The sequence below is a fragment of the Battus philenor genome, unplaced genomic scaffold, assembly GCF_028537555.1.
Source record: "Battus philenor isolate CCGP_79_NKW_IND1 unplaced genomic scaffold, ilBatPhil1.0.hap1 SCAF_14, whole genome shotgun sequence".
Taxonomy (NCBI): Eukaryota; Metazoa; Arthropoda; class Insecta; order Lepidoptera; family Papilionidae; genus Battus; species Battus philenor.
Window position 1 is genome coordinate 14,182,017 of NW_027181676.1, and position 18,135 is coordinate 14,200,151.

At 34.1% G+C, this 18,135-nt stretch overlaps 3 protein-coding genes across 3 annotated transcripts in view; 2 read left to right on the forward strand and 1 right to left on the reverse strand.

The window, feature by feature from the left end:
• The window catches only part of Liprin-alpha (PTPRF interacting protein alpha), a 252,321-nt gene extending 249,436 nt beyond the window's left edge, over nt 1–2,885 (reverse strand). The window contains exon 1 of the mRNA XM_068777835.1: nt 2,377–2,885. Within this exon, the coding sequence (XP_068633936.1) occupies nt 2,377–2,625 (249 nt within the window). The 5' untranslated portion in view covers nt 2,626–2,885. The remainder of the gene's footprint in view (nt 1–2,376) is intronic.
• A 718-nt stretch (nt 2,886–3,603) lies between these two features.
• Nucleotides 3,604–6,909, forward strand: fsd (fates-shifted). The gene is made up of 3 exons (XM_068761126.1): nt 3,604–3,800; nt 4,735–5,441; nt 6,565–6,909. The coding sequence occupies exons 1-3, from the start codon at nt 3,758–3,760 to the stop codon at nt 6,877–6,879; spliced, it is 1,065 nt and encodes a 354-aa protein (XP_068617227.1). The 5' UTR covers nt 3,604–3,757; the 3' UTR covers nt 6,880–6,909.
• A 2,098-nt stretch (nt 6,910–9,007) lies between these two features.
• On the forward strand, nt 9,008–13,790 carry LOC137933818 (uncharacterized). The gene is made up of 5 exons (XM_068777878.1): nt 9,008–9,098; nt 10,820–10,879; nt 11,333–11,407; nt 12,436–12,669; nt 13,638–13,790. Exons 1-5 carry the CDS (start codon nt 9,060–9,062, stop codon nt 13,788–13,790), a joined length of 561 nt encoding a protein of 186 aa, XP_068633979.1. The 5' UTR covers nt 9,008–9,059.
• The last annotated feature ends 4,345 nt before the right edge of the window (nt 13,791–18,135 follow it).

Genomic DNA, 18,135 nt, shown 5'->3' on the forward strand with positions numbered 1-18,135 from the left:
TCTGATGATTTATCAGTAAAGCCCCATGCATAGCTCCATAGCTCTCTAGGTAACCTCGAGGTATAAAGGCTAATTATAATCTTTACATTTATTTTCAACCAATGGACACTCACTGCAGGGCATAAGCCTCCCTCAAAGATTGCCATGATGACTAGTCCAGCGCTGCATCTATCGACTTCCCACAACCTTAACCTTGTAGTCAGTCCACCTAGTGGGTGATATACCAACACCTTGTATACTGGGACATGGTCACTGCTCAAAAACTTTTTGGCTCCAAGGACCATCAGTTGCACAAGTGATGTACCTTATATAATTATAATGCAATGAAGCCAAAATAATTATTAATGCATCTAATTACAAAACTAATATTGTTAAAGTTTACCAATTTGTGATTATAATATACTATCTGATTAGCCCAGTAGTTTTATTTAAACAGTATTAGTTCAGAATAAAATTAACACCCGAAAATGCAAACCCTTAAAAAAATATTCAAATAAGTAAAATTAGAGTGCCTTTTTGTAATATTAATATAACAACTTCTTATTACATGCATTTGAATATACAGTATATATTGAACGCATAACAGAATCATTTTTTTTCTAATTTTTGTCAGTTTGTTCTAACTAAACTCTGAAATGACTGGACCCCATATTGACGGAACTTGTACCGGCAGGTAGCTAGTGTAAGAAGCATTAACATAAGATACTTTTATTTTAAAAGAGAAAAATTCTTAAATAAAAAAAAGAACTTAATAGACTAAATTTTTGTTATGCATTTTGTCTGGAGAAAGTTGCACATACAAATAAAAAAAATGGTTTTCGTGATAATAAATAAAATAAAATAAAGTTTCATTAATAATATAAAATTCCAGTAACTAACACTGGGACAAATAATTATAAATCATTGTTTTGTTAAAAATTAATTCTTTCACTATTTTTTTACTCATTGTTTCAAAAAATAGTCATTATCATAGGATGTCAACTACTAGATAGGGGTATCTCCCATAGATTTTCAAGTAGACCATATCCAGTGGTTTCTGATAACCTTAATGAGGTTATCTGAAACCTCATACGATTGCACTTCAGAACCTCACAAAGAGGCCATCTGTTCAGCCTACCCAATACCACTTGACAACTTAATAGCTATGAAATTATTAATTTTAGATTTCATTTGTTTACAACAATTCTGTTCTAAGTGTCTTATATTATATCTGTAGTTTAGATACGAAGTATTTGTACAAAAATATCAGAATGCAAGAAGGTTTAATAATGGAAAAGCTTCTAATAATGGTTCCATTGTAATGAACAGCAAATGACAGGAACCAACATAGTTCCCTTCTGATATGTCAAATCCAAAATTAACCTTATCCTAGTAGAATTCTTGTGTATCACAGATTGCCATGTTGCAGAAACGAGAAAAAAACTGATATCTTATCATCCATATCATCTTAATAGCAATGGCAATATTTGAAACTGAAATAAAATTTAACTTATCTAAACTGGTAGCCACTTACATGGACTTTAGAAATCAATTTACTCATAAATGGTAAAAATCTGAAATTCTTTGTAAATTGTGTGTATCATAAAAATAATGCCAAAAGTGCCCAATTAGATACAAAATTACAATCATATTGAACTCTATAACTGTATCTTTCAACTTAAAGTTATGAGTAAAAAAGTGCAAATAAATCCTGATCTGATAAGACCTCACAACAAACTCAGGTTTATTTTTTTTTTAAAAAGGGGTTACTCTTACAATATTTCTGCAATAGAAGAGCAATTAATGTTTTTTTTTTTTTAACATTGTTATCTCTTTAAAAATCCTTCACACTAAGATAACTTTTTAATGAAAATCTTAAATATATTACAGAGCTAAGAGAACCTGCAGAGAACACATGATTATTCTTTACAGAGACCTTCTAGCTTACATCTAACACCTTTATCACACATGTCACCTTTCAGAAATGTGCATACAATAAACATTAGCCTAGTAATTTTATGATCAATAAACATTTTCACAATAATATTATCAGGCCAAATGCAGAACTAGATCACTATAAAGGATGACCAATTAAAATCAATAATTGTTTTAATAAACTGAGAATGTTCAGAGTAGTTAACAAAAAACAAAGTTGAAAATAGTAAAAACTAGACTATAGATGAATTAACAAAAACTAGAAAAATACGTTAATAAAGTAGGTTTTTAAATAGGACATTGAATAATTAGTTACAGTTTACATAAATTTACCATATAAAGACGTAGCTATTGGTGTTAGATAAGAAATTATTCAGGCCTTGAGTTGGTTTTTCATAAAACTAGCAGCGAGTAACTTTACAAATAGACTTACGACAAAAAATTGCAATTAAAGAGTCTAACCTGAGGTAAGTTCGCCGCTATCTGCCTCTGCAACGAGTCCCGCTCCTTCTCCACATCCTTCAGCCGCAGCTCCGAGTCGTTGAGACGCTCCTGCGTCTCGCGTAAACTCTCCACCAACTTGTCCCTCTCATCCAACATCGATACCATGAGTTGCTCGAAATTCGCATCTTCCCCGGAGAATTGCGAACTCCGCTGGCTGATGCTGTCTTCGGATATCGTGGGCATCACGTCGCACATCATATTCCACATTTTAATTTACCATCAAACTAGAATACTTGTCGTACACGGTACACCGAACAACACAAAAAATTGTCCACCGTATTACAAATGTTTCCACATTAACGTTACCTAAATCTAGGACACAGAACGCGCGAGCGTTGCTTTACATTGTCGAAACATTCGTATAAGACATTAGTCAAAATTTCGGGAGACATTATAGTTCGAAAATTCAAAAGACACACCTAAAACTTACACTCCTACGACCCCATACTATCTCGGTTCAAGCGGCATGTCTGCCATCTTGGTTTGGAACGTCAATCATATCAAAGATAGGAGTTTGACACAGAGAGGTACACTTTTGATAAAGAAAATCTAAAAGTCTATCTTAAATACTTTCAAAATTAATCTTGTACATAGTATTAAAATCTTTAAACAACAACGGGTCCCTTATTTACCATAATCTATTTGAGTGTTTTAAATCATTCATATTAGAGTGTTGAATAAACCATTAAAAGAATGTATTTACGGAAAAGAAATGAGTATACTGATGTTGTGTAACTTTAAAAATCACATTACATTTAAGAAAATAAAAGTTTGAAATTGTATCCGAACGATAACATATTGCTATCAAAACCAGTTCTTATAATTGTTGACATTAACCGTAACTAACTAAAATTAAAAAGATCTTTTAAATATAAGACTTATTTGAAATAAGACATTAATGACATGTACTTAGGTTTTGTAAAAGGTAAATTTCGCATAATGTTTTGATTATATAAAATGAGAAAACTATAATAAAAGTTAAAATTGCATTAAGCTAAGAGAAGAGATTTTTTAATATATTTTAACAGGAATTTAGCAATTATTTTTATAATATTTCATGAAACAATTTAATTTTTATAATAATACACTTATATACTTTTTGACTGACGTAACTGACAGTTGGTATTAAACCCATTGACGTTTCATTCGTTAAAATTGACACTGACAATTTATAAAGCACCTATGTTTGCACCTATTTAATAAATTTAAGATCAAAAATAATTATCTACAAGGCAGGCGAATTGTATAAATCAAAATTGATTAGAAAACTGTGATATCTATATACACTTTAATATATGCCTTGTAAATACTGCACCAGACTGTTTTATAACCTGGTTAAATGCCTAAAAAAAAAGGGCAAAGTAAAAAGACAAGAGCTCAAGGTATTATATTTTAGTGTTTGACTGTGTATTTTAATATATCTTAAACCGTTATTAAAACTTCTGTCACTATTCTTAGCTTTTATTTCAAAAGGCTGTATCCTTTAGAAGGAATCTAAAAACAAATTCAAGTCTGTTAGCTATGTGAAATATCTAAAGAGCAATTAAACTGTACAAATTTGTTATCATAAGATAATGAGCAGATTCTTCATGTGCAAAATAGCGAATTCAATTCAGACTTTACTTGCTAATTTTAAATCCTAGGTTCCACATTAATAGTATAGAAAAATGTAAAAGAAAAGAATTTGAATAGTAATGCAAAAATCAAAAATTACAATTTTTCTCGTTCATAAATACATATACAATTATTGGATTACCATCATAAGAGTATAAGTATGCTTAAAAGTTTTTATCAATCTTATTGGAATCATGTTTATTATCAACTTGTTAGTTTATAATGTTGTCAATTTATCACAAAAATGAATTTACTTATTTGGGGGGACAGGGGTGGGGTACTAATTTACAGATAATCATTTTAAAAACTATTTTCAAATCACAAAATTTTTGGCATTTTCTGAGTATTAAGTATTTCTATATTTATCATTATAAATAAAAGTTACTGTATATGAAAGAAGGTGGTACAAAAAACCATGTAGTTATATATTTGTGTAACAAAGTCAACAATGAAAAAAAAAATAAAGTGGTAGAAATTTTAAATTAAAGTATTGCATAGTGTAGTTCTCTTTCATTAGATTCAAATTCAAAATATCTTTTTTCAAGTAGGTATTTACAAATTTGTTTCCATATATTCTCATCTTCAATTCTTTAATAAATAATTGTAGACAATAGCTGGAGGAAGCATAGAGATACCCAATGAAAGACCTGATTAATTATTCTACTCAATTAGACAATTATAATAATTGAAAATATGTTTCAGCATTTTCAGATATAACTTTAAATGACTCTGCTGATGCACCGAAACCAGTTGCAAGAGTTAAAAAGTCAGTTACAACAGATGTGGTTATATCAGAACTGTCTTGGGATCAGATCGATGAAGGTGATCTGGACATCATAGAGGATTCTAATGGTACAAAGGGTTTTGTATTGAAGAAAAAAAGAAACAATTCCAGAACAGAATCTGAAGACATTGATAGTCGACCAGGCGTTATTTACCCGGAAATCATATGGTATTTAATATGTTGGTATATAAAACCTGAAGATATTGGACACTTTGCAGGAATAAATAAAGCTACTTATGCAATAACGAAACGTGAATCATTTTGGCGGAATTTATATAAGCGTTATTGCCAATACCACCCGAAACTTCCCGAGAGACTCAGTCTAGAGAACAGTTATACACAGTACGGTTTAAGACAGAGAGTCATACGGGCATTATATCACACATATGACATATTTATTAAGAGAATTAGAGAGCAATCAATTCACGATAGTCAGTCACATCTTCTAGTTAAAAGACGCTGTACCAATGTATGGTACTGTAAGGGGTTGTCACATTGGTATGTGTATTTTAAATTTAAGAAATTGCATCACACACAAAGGATAAATACGAGTAAGGATATAAATATAATTGAGGAGTTAGGAAGGATTGATGCTAACTCTGATGAGGATACACAAGTTTTACAGGTAAGGTCTTACTTGGAATTGGCGTCTACTCACCCAAACCCTCATAGCGAGTGCTTCTCGCTACTGCCTCTGTACCACAAAAGCCAAGAGATGTCCGAAAGACTTCTCAGGCCCATCAAATGGTTCTCACAGAACCCTCGCCACACCACACCCGCTGCAAATATAACATTGCAAGCGCTAACTACATAGCACCACCAGCCACTGCACCTGCGACACTCTGCAAAGGACATCATAACAGAACAAAATGCAACTTACCACATTATATCGCCCGTTTTTAGTGAGTAGCCACCTCCTCCGTAAAAGCAAATAGCGTGGGTGAACCGTGGTTGGATCCAGATCCCTCGTTCCCGTCAGTGGTCCACAATGCCGTCCCAAGACCGCATATACACAACATTAACACTACACAGCTCTACTTGGTTAGAGCAGTTTACTATGTACAAACATCATCATACAACTGGAATGCATAGGTCTAGCTTTCGTTTTATTTTTATCTTGGACTAACAGCACCAATATCAACCGAGAAACAAGCATACAAAGAAATATATAATATATACATACAATGTTTAAATATATAGGGTTATTTATAAATTATAGTTAATCTGAAGTCAGAAAAAATGAAGGTAGTATTTAATCCCAAAAAGCTAATTTTTAAAAATCCAAGTCATGTATTGTCTTGTCAAGTCTCAGAGAGAATTGGCTTTTAATCTGGACATCCCGACAGGCCTTAGAGCCCAACGATCATGGGGAGACTATCTCCATACACTGGAGTAGTGTGTGAATAGTAGTCTCTATCTCTTTCATGCATGCCCTGCATCAACGAATGATGCCTGTCAAATAGAAAAATATTCTCAAAATTACAATTTTTGTCTATCGTTTGCAGATGTGAAAAAATCTTAGCAAAGTAAAAATTTGACGTTATACTCATAGATAGAACATTAGACAGACAGATATTGAATAGATTGTTTTTTATTAAATTTATGGGTTAGGTTAATGTTGATCTGTTGAGAAAAGCTGGCCAGAAACTCAATAGTTATTCTTCTTAAATTAACTGTCAGATTTCAGCTTGACGTTGACTTATGGGGCATTTATGTGGAAACTGACATAGAATTCCTTTTATTTGCAGGTGACATGTCAAAATTTTCACCAGATACCACCACTAATGGGTTTGACCCTATCATCGGTTAGTGTTATGTTATCACAAGGGCTCCGGCACCGAAGACTGCATCTTGGTTTCAACTCTGGTGATCACAATGTATCTAAGAACATTTTACCAGAGTGCACCGTTGTGATAGACACTGTTATAAACATACACGTGTTTGATTGGTGGCATCCAAAGTACCCTCATTTTGACAACCAACTGCCAATCAGTTTGTCTGGAGACGAATCAGTTCCAGTGCTGAAGAAAGACTTCTTTACAGTATGTAATAAGGAGTTATAAACCATAAACATCTGCTCAATAAATTTTATTTTACACAGAGTCTTTTATTATCTACATTTTATTTACAGGTTATTAATAAAATTATATACCCAAATTTGTGACTCAAAAAATTCCTTTGTAAGTTTTTTTTTAAATATTATAACCCAAACGTAACTACGTATAGGGATCGCCCAATTAACCAATAGTACGTCAAACGTTAATCCCTAGTGCTGTCTCGCTCGCTGACCACACGCAGACCTGTGTTGGTTCACTCACCCACTACTTGTACTACGCAAAGTATAGCGGCAAAATAAAGAAGTCGAATTAAGCAAGGAAAGCAAAGAATAGACAATGGCAGGAACAAGACCGAAGAGAATCAAGAACCAAATCGATTAGCAAGAATCGACTAGCAATATTGAATGCAGTGTTTCTTATACGTTCGTCGAACTTTTACTTAACGATCTATCTATATACGAAACACCTCCCATATCACTTAGTGCCTAAAGACGAAAGTCTGCGACCAATGTGTTACCAGTGATGATATACGGCGTTGAAATTTGGTAGTTCTTGGTGGTAATAACAACTCTCGAGTTCGAAATAGAAGTGTATATATTCATCAAGCTTAGCACATATTTATACCCATTTAAAATTATAAAAACAATGTTCAACCAAAGTCGTCAGCCAATCACAGTGGAGAAGTATTGTATAGCGCTCTCTTTCGCCCGATGTATACAAACAATTGTATTTCTGTGGGATTCCCCATTTTGATATGCCACTGACGATGACGTAATAGCTTCTACATGTCTAATGTTTATGTAGTGTCTACTCGATAGTTGTCGGGGGACCTTCGCTCGAAGTTGTAGATCTGGGACAAATTGTCCAAAAAGTTCATTTGACGAATCCAAATTAAATTGGCAGCGTTAGGGAAGCTCCGATCATGCTCAAGGTCAGGGAGAGAGCAATGGAGGCATAGCTGCTCGGAGATCAAATCAGAAACGAGGAGATGCTGAACTGTCACCGAAGAATGGTCACTGACTTAGGTGTGAAGCCAGTTCATCGTGGTGATCTTTAGCGAAGGCCTATGCCATGCAATGAGAGTTTATCCGATAAAAATAATAAGAAGGTGTACAATAGTCACATAACTGACAAGTACAAGCATTCTGTAATGGTGTTCCATATGGAACACGAAGTAGATCACATCAGTCTTTCCTACTACTCATAAGATTTCCTACTTCTAAAGAAAAAAAAAGATATTTTATTTACATGTGTGTTGCGGACAGCTGGCATTGTGCGGAACGGGCATACCCCAAGCCCGGCCGCCGTTCGCAACTAGACGGCCTGCGCCTAGAGTGCATATGCGGAACCTCACCCGCGTCCCACAGGAGTACGGTAATACCCCGTTTTACGCGACCCCGTTATACGCGATTTCACTATAGCCCGAATTGCAAATATCGCGCTCAAATGCCTCGAAATACGCGAAAGAATGCATATAAATATAATGTAGTCATCAACTTCTCTATGGTCGCGGGATTCCAATCCCCAACAGTGTTGGGTGTTATGAACGTATTTTACAAGAACGTAAACAAAACGTTACCCAAAAGACAATAAATCTATTTTTCCGTAAAAAATAAGAGTATGTATTGCATAAAGTGTTTCTAGAATTAAAGTGATTGACTAAAATGATTTCTATTATTTGTGTAATAATTTTTGACTATGTTTAATCATAAACCCCGTTATACGCGAATTTCAGTTAACGCGATTTTTCTTTGTAACGTATCCCTCGCGTAAAACGGGGTATTACTGTACTGTACTTTTGAATTAATTAGTTCTAATTTGTATTTTAAACCAGTGTTTATGGTTGGTTTTTACATAAATCGGTTTTTTGTATGTAACACAGAATTAATAAAGTTGTTTATTTATTTTATGAGTGTTTCTTTTGAGAGCTAACACCATGTTTCACGCAACAGTCCACTAAATATCTCTGTAAAAAGCGCCACTATGGCATACGGCCGTAGGCGCAATGACGTGATTTATTGCTAGTTACAGGTTAATGAATTGTAATAAACGTATCGTCTGCGATGATATCATTTGACCTCAGGGTCATTTGTCCCCTTATTAATCAAAATTGAACTGTAAATAAAACTGATATGCACATTTGCTATAACAGTCTGTGATTGTGTACCTAAAAGTCATCTGTCAACATGTTGAGAAATTTTCTTCTGCTGCCAATATTAATAACGGTTAGTTTATTAATAAATAATAATAATAAATTTAATTAAAAATTAAATCATTTATTTTTATACATATATTTATCGGTTGATTAAATAAAAAGTTTTCATGCTACGTATTTCAGGCCAGTACGGCCATAATATTTTTAGGCTAAATTATTTTCGCGCGTTCAAATTAAAATTCGAACGCCGATTTAAATTCGGACGCAATTAGTGATGTGTTCGCTGCTATTGCATGATGGTAGTTTAAATTGTAAATAATAATTGTACATATGTAAATACATGTCGATTAAACTTAGATATTATTTTACTTTCCAACGCGCTCGGGCTCTCACCTCGTACTGAGCGCAAATACACATTTAATGTTTAAAACAGTGCGCAACCTTTTTTTAAAAAAGATTTAAAACTCCGTCATAATTTTGGGCGGTATTGTCATTAGGGTTAGATAGTAAACAAGACTTAATTATATCGTAATTCGAATTTTAAAAAAGCTTTTTCTTACTATACTATTATCAATTATTATACAATCATTTATTTATTATATCTGGAAAAATTAATTATTGCATAGCGTATATTATACATAAACTGACATCAAATGAGATTTACACAATCGCCTATATATAATTTTTACAACCTATAACCTATTCAGTGTATCTTGTAAATAACTTTTGCTACGTCATTTTCAAATATTTAAATTTGTTGTTTTAAAAATAATATAAACTTCTAAATTTTTCTTTACTGCGTATTAGACCCAATATGTTTCTTATATTACTTTATCATGCCATAGCATCAATTTCAATTATACACAAGGAAATTTAAACATGGCTTCTGCTCCAAAATGTGACACGATTATGTATGTTGCATAAAATCTAGAGTATTTCAGACCTCCTAACGCAATAAAGTGTTAAGAATTTAAAAATATACATTAATTATAAATACAGTTATACGTAAAATAGTTAATTATTTTGTGTGCAACTGCGTATGATTTCAATACATTTCAGTATGTCTTTGTTTAATAAATTTAACAAAAATGGTGCTATAAAAAAAATAGAGAGTCAAAAATTTTCAGTACACGTGAATGTTGGAAATTTATAAGAATGTTAATTGTTTGGATCCGAGTGGTCGGCATACAGCACGCCGTTAACCTCGATGTTGAGGAACCAATATCAAATCTTGTTGCTTTGGAGATTAAGTGGGTACATTATGCGTATATGGCATATTAAATACCGTAGAACAGCCTTTAAAAGTAGGTTTCAATAATTCACATATTTAATGGAATCAGGCGTTACCTCGCGGAAGTCCATCCTAAGAAAGAAAAGGACCAATATTTAGCCACTTTCGCACATGCAGTGGTAGTCGCGCAATAAAATGCACCGCCCGCACAGACTCTGTGTTTGGCACTAATCGGTGTAACATAACTCCTGAAGATGCCCCGTGGAGGGGTGAAACATGTGTTGAGTGATTTGGCGGTGGCGGTTGTGTGATTCGCATTGTTTGCCGCATACGCTTTTATCAGCGGGCTGGCGGGCGGTGCATTTTATTGCACGACTACCACTGCATGTGCGGAAGTGGCTAAATATTGGTCCTTTCTTACTCGATAATTCATGTTGAACCGATCTGAAGCGGCCTTTGTCCAACGGCTTTCGACCACCGTAACAATTTAAACTATGGTATACATTCTGTGCTTTAATATATTTCTAATGTATGTTTTATTCTTATGTCAAAATTTTCAGACGTGTGCGGCCGCTTCTACTAGACCAATGCCGATAAGATGTGGAATGATCCCGAGCGATGTGAGTACACCACCATATCTAGTCATCTTTGTTGATTTTTATGATGTGTTATTGGTCGCCTCTTGTTCCTTCTATCGTATTTGTACAGGGACTTTATTTAGTAATAATTTTTTCATTGTTACTGTTTTATTTTCGTCCTCCTTTCTCATCATTCACAATTTTTATTGCTACATCCTCTTTTATTTATAATATTTTCTTATACACCTACACTCATTGATTGTAGTTGCCGCCAACTTTGCCATAGGCCTTCCCAAAGATCGTCATAATGACTGGTCTAACTAATTGCGAAGGATGAGAGAAAGAGTGAAAATAAAAAAAAAATCGCCAATAAATCAAGAACTAGGCCTGTGACGGAGATTACTCTACCTAAAGCTCTGCAGAAGAGAAATAATTTAGATTTAATAATTAATACAGAATACATAGTAATTTTGTACGTTATTTTATCTATTTTAGGTTTACACTTGCATGGGAACACCGAAAATCGTGCAGCCAGGTGTCTCCATCAAATGTGATAAATCTGTAACCCAGGTAAATTTAAATGCAACTTATATTAGTAACTACGTTATCCTGTATAATTTATATCGATTTGTTGCAGGAGTTAAAACTTTAAAGTGGTTCAAGTAGCTGATTTGTTAGAAAAAAGCTTTTTAAATCTTTTACATCTATTCGCATTTTTTGTTTAAAACGATCACTCTAAAATGTGTTATATTATTATTTTTTTTCTATAATAGCGCGAAAAGTCTTTTACATATATTTGCAATCCTTGTTTAAAGTGATCACTCTAAAATGTGTTACAGTATTTAATTTTTTCTTTTGGAGCGCGAAAAGTAAAAAATCTCAAACAGTACAGTCTAGAGGGACAGATAATAAACAATAATTAATTTTAAAATGTAGTAAAAAAAATTAAAAAAAAGTGATAAATACGGTGCTAATATAAGAAATAAAAATAAGCTGTATTCTTCTAGTTTTCGACTTCAAAAGTTACTTTAAGTATACGTATACACAATAAAACTCCACAAACAATTTTATATTTGCCACTGGAGAGATTAAGAACCAATATTAGAAAATATTATTTAAAAAAAGTATATTATTGTATCCAAAAATACTATACTGATGTTAATGCGTAGAATTAAATGTCGATGCTCACTCAGGAAGATAATTATTGTCGCGCGCTCTTTATAAAACTATATTTGTAAAGAGCAACTTTTGAGTTTCTCGCCGGCTCAACAGAACTGCCTTCCGAGATTGTAGCTTCCTGTAGGGACAACAATGCCGTATTTTTCAGTTGATAGACGATTCGAAAGTGCTAATAGCATATTCGAATAAAGAATATTTTAATTTTAATTTTATGCAATTCGAATTTTAAAAAAAACACATTTTTTATATATCATCGTTACGGTATTTATTATTTCCGAAAGCATTGATTTGTGGATAAATTATCATTATTTGATGATAAATGATGATTCATCACGCATGAAGTAACTTCGCTAGCTTCACCATGTCTTTTGTCCTTGTTGACTTAATAACATAAATAAATAATGTAACTTATTTTCCAGTGCGACCGTATCACTTGCCTCTTCCGTGAGTCCGGTTGGCTGTCGGGGGATAAACTGGACAAGAAGAAATTGACAGAGCACTTCGAACAGTTCAAGAGGGAGTTCCCCGAGTGGAGCGCGGCTGTGGACAACCTTAAGGAGTCATGCATCAACAGCGAACTGCCCCCGCAAGGAGTTTACATCAACTGTCCCGCATACGACATCATGTTTTGTTCTTTGTCCAGTTTTATCAAGGTCGGTGGCTATATTGAAGTCATTTAGAGGTTCATTCTATGGATGGTACCCACCCATGCTCATTTTAGCCAAGGTAGCTTAAACTTTGGGCTCTATACGCCTTCCACTCGTTAAAATCTAATTACATTAATTATTTATACAAAATCTTCATCATGTCAGCTGATAGATGCCCACTGCAAGGCACAGGTTTCTTCCAAAACGCCACGACGACTGGTATTTTGCTGCCCTCATCCAGCGACTTTTCACAACATTGGCTATGTAAGAAAAGGACCAATATATAGCTACTTCCGCTATGCAGCAGTAGTCGTGCAATATAGTGCACCGCCCGCCAGAGTCTCTCTCTGTGTTTGTCATTAATCGGTGTAACATTACTCCTGAGGATGCCTGGGGTGAAACACGTGTTGAATGATTTAACGGTGGTAGATGTGTAATTCGCTTTGTTTGCCGCATGCGCATTTATCAGCGGGCTGGCAGGCGGTGCACTTTGTTGCACGACTACTGCTGCATAGCTGAAGTAGCTATATATTGGTCCTTTTCTTACTTAGAATGGACTTCCGCAAAATAACGCCTGAATATATTAGATACTTGGCTATGTAGTCGGTCCAGCTGATGGACAAAATAGACTAATATAACTCATATTTTCTTTATTAGCCCGTGTACTTTTTCCCTTTTTATTTTTATTACCAATCGTAAACTGTTTATTTTTGCAATTAGTATTAATTGTAGAACTTTCAATAATACAAGTTAATTGTAATTTAAAGAGTAAAGTAAATTAGGTAATGGACACGGGGGTGCCCATGTTGAGCATCTGATTTTTTTTGTTACCTTTATATCAGTACGCATTGTAGTGCTTTTTGGATTTCAAGTACAATGTGAAGAGAGACCTCGATTGGTTTTCTTTTAAAACGTAACCTGCTTGAAATAAATAACCTATTTTTTTTAATCTACCACGTGTTTATTGATTTCAGTTGGCTCCTGTCAATAAGTGGTCGTCAGAAGCCAGCTGCACATATGCTCGCCAGTACGCAGCTGCTTGCCCGGTCTGCCCTAACGACTGCTTCGCGCCCCTGGTTCCCATCGGCTCCTGCAACTCCTGCTCATTGCTGCCACGATCGCCCTAATTTTTTTAAAATAAACAATTCAGATTAATCTCTTTTTATTTCAACATTCAGATATAAATCCGAAACATTACAATCTATTCAAAAATTAAAATACTTACATAAAAGAAACACATTAACATATGTAAGAAAAGGTCCAATATTTAGCCACTTCCGCACATGCAGTGGTAGTCGTGCAACAAAGTGCACCGCCCGCCAGCCCGCTGATAAATGCATATGCGGCAAACAATGACAAAAGGTAACGCCTTATTCCATTAAACATTAACATATTATTAAATATTAGTTCCATATATGGTTAAACAATTTATAGCTCTAATTTAAATATTTCGTTTTCTATTACATTTTTGTTGATTATATAATACATATAATTATTTTACTATACAAGGAGAAGGGCGTTTACGTCTCTAATACAGAAAGTAATTTGTACATCTACCAACTGCATAACAGAATTAAATATCCTTGTAATAATATTGCTACATAAAAAGCCGACATATGTGAAAGTTCCCGCGGACGTCGTCACAACGCTCAACCGTTTGCTCGTCTCGCCCACTCGTCTCGCTCATTCGCACGGCGTGCACTATATGCGCTCTTGCTTGCACACATGCGCAGCACATGCGCCCGCGACCGTTAGAGTTCTCTGGGAGTCGGATTTGAACTAGGGAATGATGCGCAACCGCTCGTAGGCGCATTATTCATTTTCCGGGCACAAATTATGTTAATTATTCAATAAACGTTTTTCCACATCACATTCTGTAATTTAAATAAATAAAAAAGATAAATAAAAACAAAATCGGAATCCCTCTTAATGTTCAGGATACGGTTCAGGTCCAAATGTTGACTGCACGGAGAATTCAATGAGACTTATGGAGAGTTCTTCGTGCATCTATGACCAAGCGGTGAAGTGTACCATGGTGCACGTAATAACATGCTGTCCTGTATTCTCTACGGAAAGACTCGAGTGAGAAATAGAGTTGAAAGATCCTGCCTGATGGTAGACAGAGAACGCTCTTATATCTTCTTAAGATATGATCACAGAATTGCAAAAGAGGTGATTAAAAAAATATAAGTTAATGATAAGTTTGGTAAAGCATAGAAAATAGAGTCATATATAGGAACAAATTGTAATCATCTGTGGTAACAAAAAAAGTGGGAAAAAAGACAGTCGTTGTGTGTAAGGACTGTGAGTAAAAGAGAATGTAAGAAATTGTAAATTGTTTGAAAGAGGAGAAACTTGTAAATATTGTGAAGGAAGATTGAAAGGAATGTAAATAAAAACTATGATGAGAAAAATTATTTCTAAAATACTTCCTTGTCCGAACAATTAGAAAGAGGGTACGAGAGCTCCCTAAAAAAAGGGAGAGGGGGAGCGTTTTAAAAAATAAACAAAGGTAGAGTACAAATCGTAAGCCATCGATTGTACTGGTTGAAAGGCCTTGTTAAAGTCCTCCTTTGGAGGATTTTAACAAGGCCGTCTGTCCGTTTTGTAATGAAAGCACAACGCTGCGTTTGTCGGTCAGTGGTCTTCATTCCAGAACCTTATGGCACCAGTGGCTATCTGTTCTGTGCGCAATGTAACCTGTCCACTGCACATGTGTATTAGTTTGCACTAAACACAGTAGACTGCAGTAAACTACACCTTGATAATAGCTAAGAAAGGGACTAATATATAGCTACTTCCGCTATGCAGCAGTAGTCTCGTCCGACGGACAGAGCTCACTTGGTGTTTGGCACTGGTCGGTGTAATATCTCCTTAGGAAGACCCGTGGAGGGGTAAAACACGTGTAGAGTAAATTCACAGTGGTAGTTGTGTTTCGCATTGTTTGCCGCACGCGCATGTATCAGCGGCTTACGGGCGGTGCACTTCATTGCACGACTACTGCTGCATAGCGGAAGTAGCTATACATTAGTTCCTTTCTAGTTGGGATGGGCTTCCGCAAGGTAACGTCTGAATCTATTAGATGCTTGATAATAGATTTCAATAGAGGTATTATGGCTTTTAAAAACATCTATGGGCAGCAATAATTAAAGTCTTTGATGTAGTTTGAATAATTACATTGTTTTAAGTCGCATGGGATATCGCTCGTGCAATCAGCTGCTGTGGGAATCGAAACATTTTTGAGTGGCCATCACGAGACAGTTGACGCAGCATGGGTTGGTCCTCCATTAGGTCAACCGAATTTACAGTCAAGATCGTGTGAAATCGTTGGATACGAACAGGGCAAGACCGATCAAATGAAATTCAAAATGTCTTTATTTATGCAGGTATTTATATGAGTTTTTGTATCGTCGATTATTTTAACATTATAAGCAGTAAGCTACCACCGACTCGGAATGTTGATCTGTTGAGAAGAACCTGTCGAAAACTCAACAGTTGCTCTTTTAAATGAAAATTATCAATTTTTCATAGAAATCATTCAATAAATCAAGTTTCACACATATCGACCATCTGCGTACAACCAGACATGAAAGATTTGGTAACTTTTTCGATCTCGACTCGATCGTCGAAGCGATCTTTGGGGGAGATTTAAGCCTGACAGTGGACTTCTATGGCATGATGTGATGAAAAACATATATCACATATTAGGCTTTGTTTCCTTTAAATTAAAAAGTCATATGTTTTCCAAGCCCCCATGCCGTGTCTGAGTGGGAGTTTATTGAACGTAATTCCAGTTTATGGTTTTCCCTAACAGCTGTTCGTACACGCATGCGCCATTATCGGTCATGCGCATCCGATGACACCTGTCAAAGGCAGCCAGTGCCTTTCTCGGCTCCTGACGTCATCAGACAAAACCTTTAGAGATTTTTTCCTGAAGGTATACGCTGAGAATATCATGTGAAACGTTGGTAAGTTGATTATTTTATATTATTTATAAATATCTCACGCTTTTATATTTCGATTCAACATATAATTCGTAAATAAATAAAAACACATTCTAATGTATTTAATTGTTAAATTTAACATATCATTTAATAATTATAACAGATATAATTCATTAGATATAATCAGATATATTAAATTATAAAGCTTTCGTGATTCTAAATCGTTGGATTGTTCTAGAATATTTGTTCCGTGACCTTTAGCATTAATCGTTCGATCTTTATTGTGATATTGACAAGTTTTCTTTTTAACACGGACTCCGAGGTCAATCTAAGTTCTAGTATATACATATATGTACATATATACACATATATATAACTAAATCCTCTATTAATAGCTATGTTAGTTCACTATAAAAATAATCGAAATTGTAAGTATATACTGCTAAATGTAATATTTGAGAATCTTATTTCATTTTTAAATTAAGGGTAATCCCTTTCCAACCCTTTTTGTCTTTGAATGGATGAAATTAATTACGTAAGCCATCATCGATTCGCTTCATCCCAGATCCATAGACTGCTTCAATATTTTTTTTAATATATTTCTCAATTTTTAATCTAATTTTACATTATCTGTGATTATTTGAATGAAATATGTCAAATGACTGGTGAATGTTTTTAATATTCAATTATATTTATTTGAATTTAGAATCGTATTAAATAATAAAAACAGTAATTTTAATCTGTGAAGACATAATCTATTCGACTGTAATAATCACGTTACCGTTTCAGTTTATTGATGGAAATTTTCCGATGCAATAAATTTACTATGTGCATCTAAATTTCATTTTTCCTGCCGCGCTTTGTAGGTTGTATCAACTAGTAAAATACGGTGTATGGTTTATTTATTTATTTATGTACAGTGATAACTTATATGCCTTTTAAGAAAAACGCTTGTAGAGCCTTATTTATAAACTATATCATAATATAAGAAAAACTGCTATTTGATGTCCATTATTATAAATAATAAAATATCATTGCATATAACGAAACTGCCACAAAGGCTATTTTTACATAGTTTAAGGATATGGTTGGTAGATAATTGCTACAGTTAAGGATTTTTTAGATGATATTGAATGTAATAAATACGTTACATAAGTTTTTTTTCTTTTTTTTTTAAATGGGTCCCGCTATTGGGAGCCTCTCGTAACCCCCTTATCTAGTTTGGGACAGGGACTTTATTTACACATAATTTTTTCAGAGTTTTATCTTTATTCGACACTCACTTCCACACTTCTCAATTCTCTTATTTTTTCCTTTTATCCTTCACAATACGTAATGTAAGTTTATTAGTTATAAGCAGAATTGTTTTAAAACATGTGTGATACCTAGTTACTTTTGCATGCCTATACTGGGTAAACATGTGATACTATTGTTTATAAAATTTTAACAACCTTTTAACTATGTTTATGTAAATTAAAATATTTCATTAATTTCATTTCATATATACTTCAATTTAAATCTCTCGTAG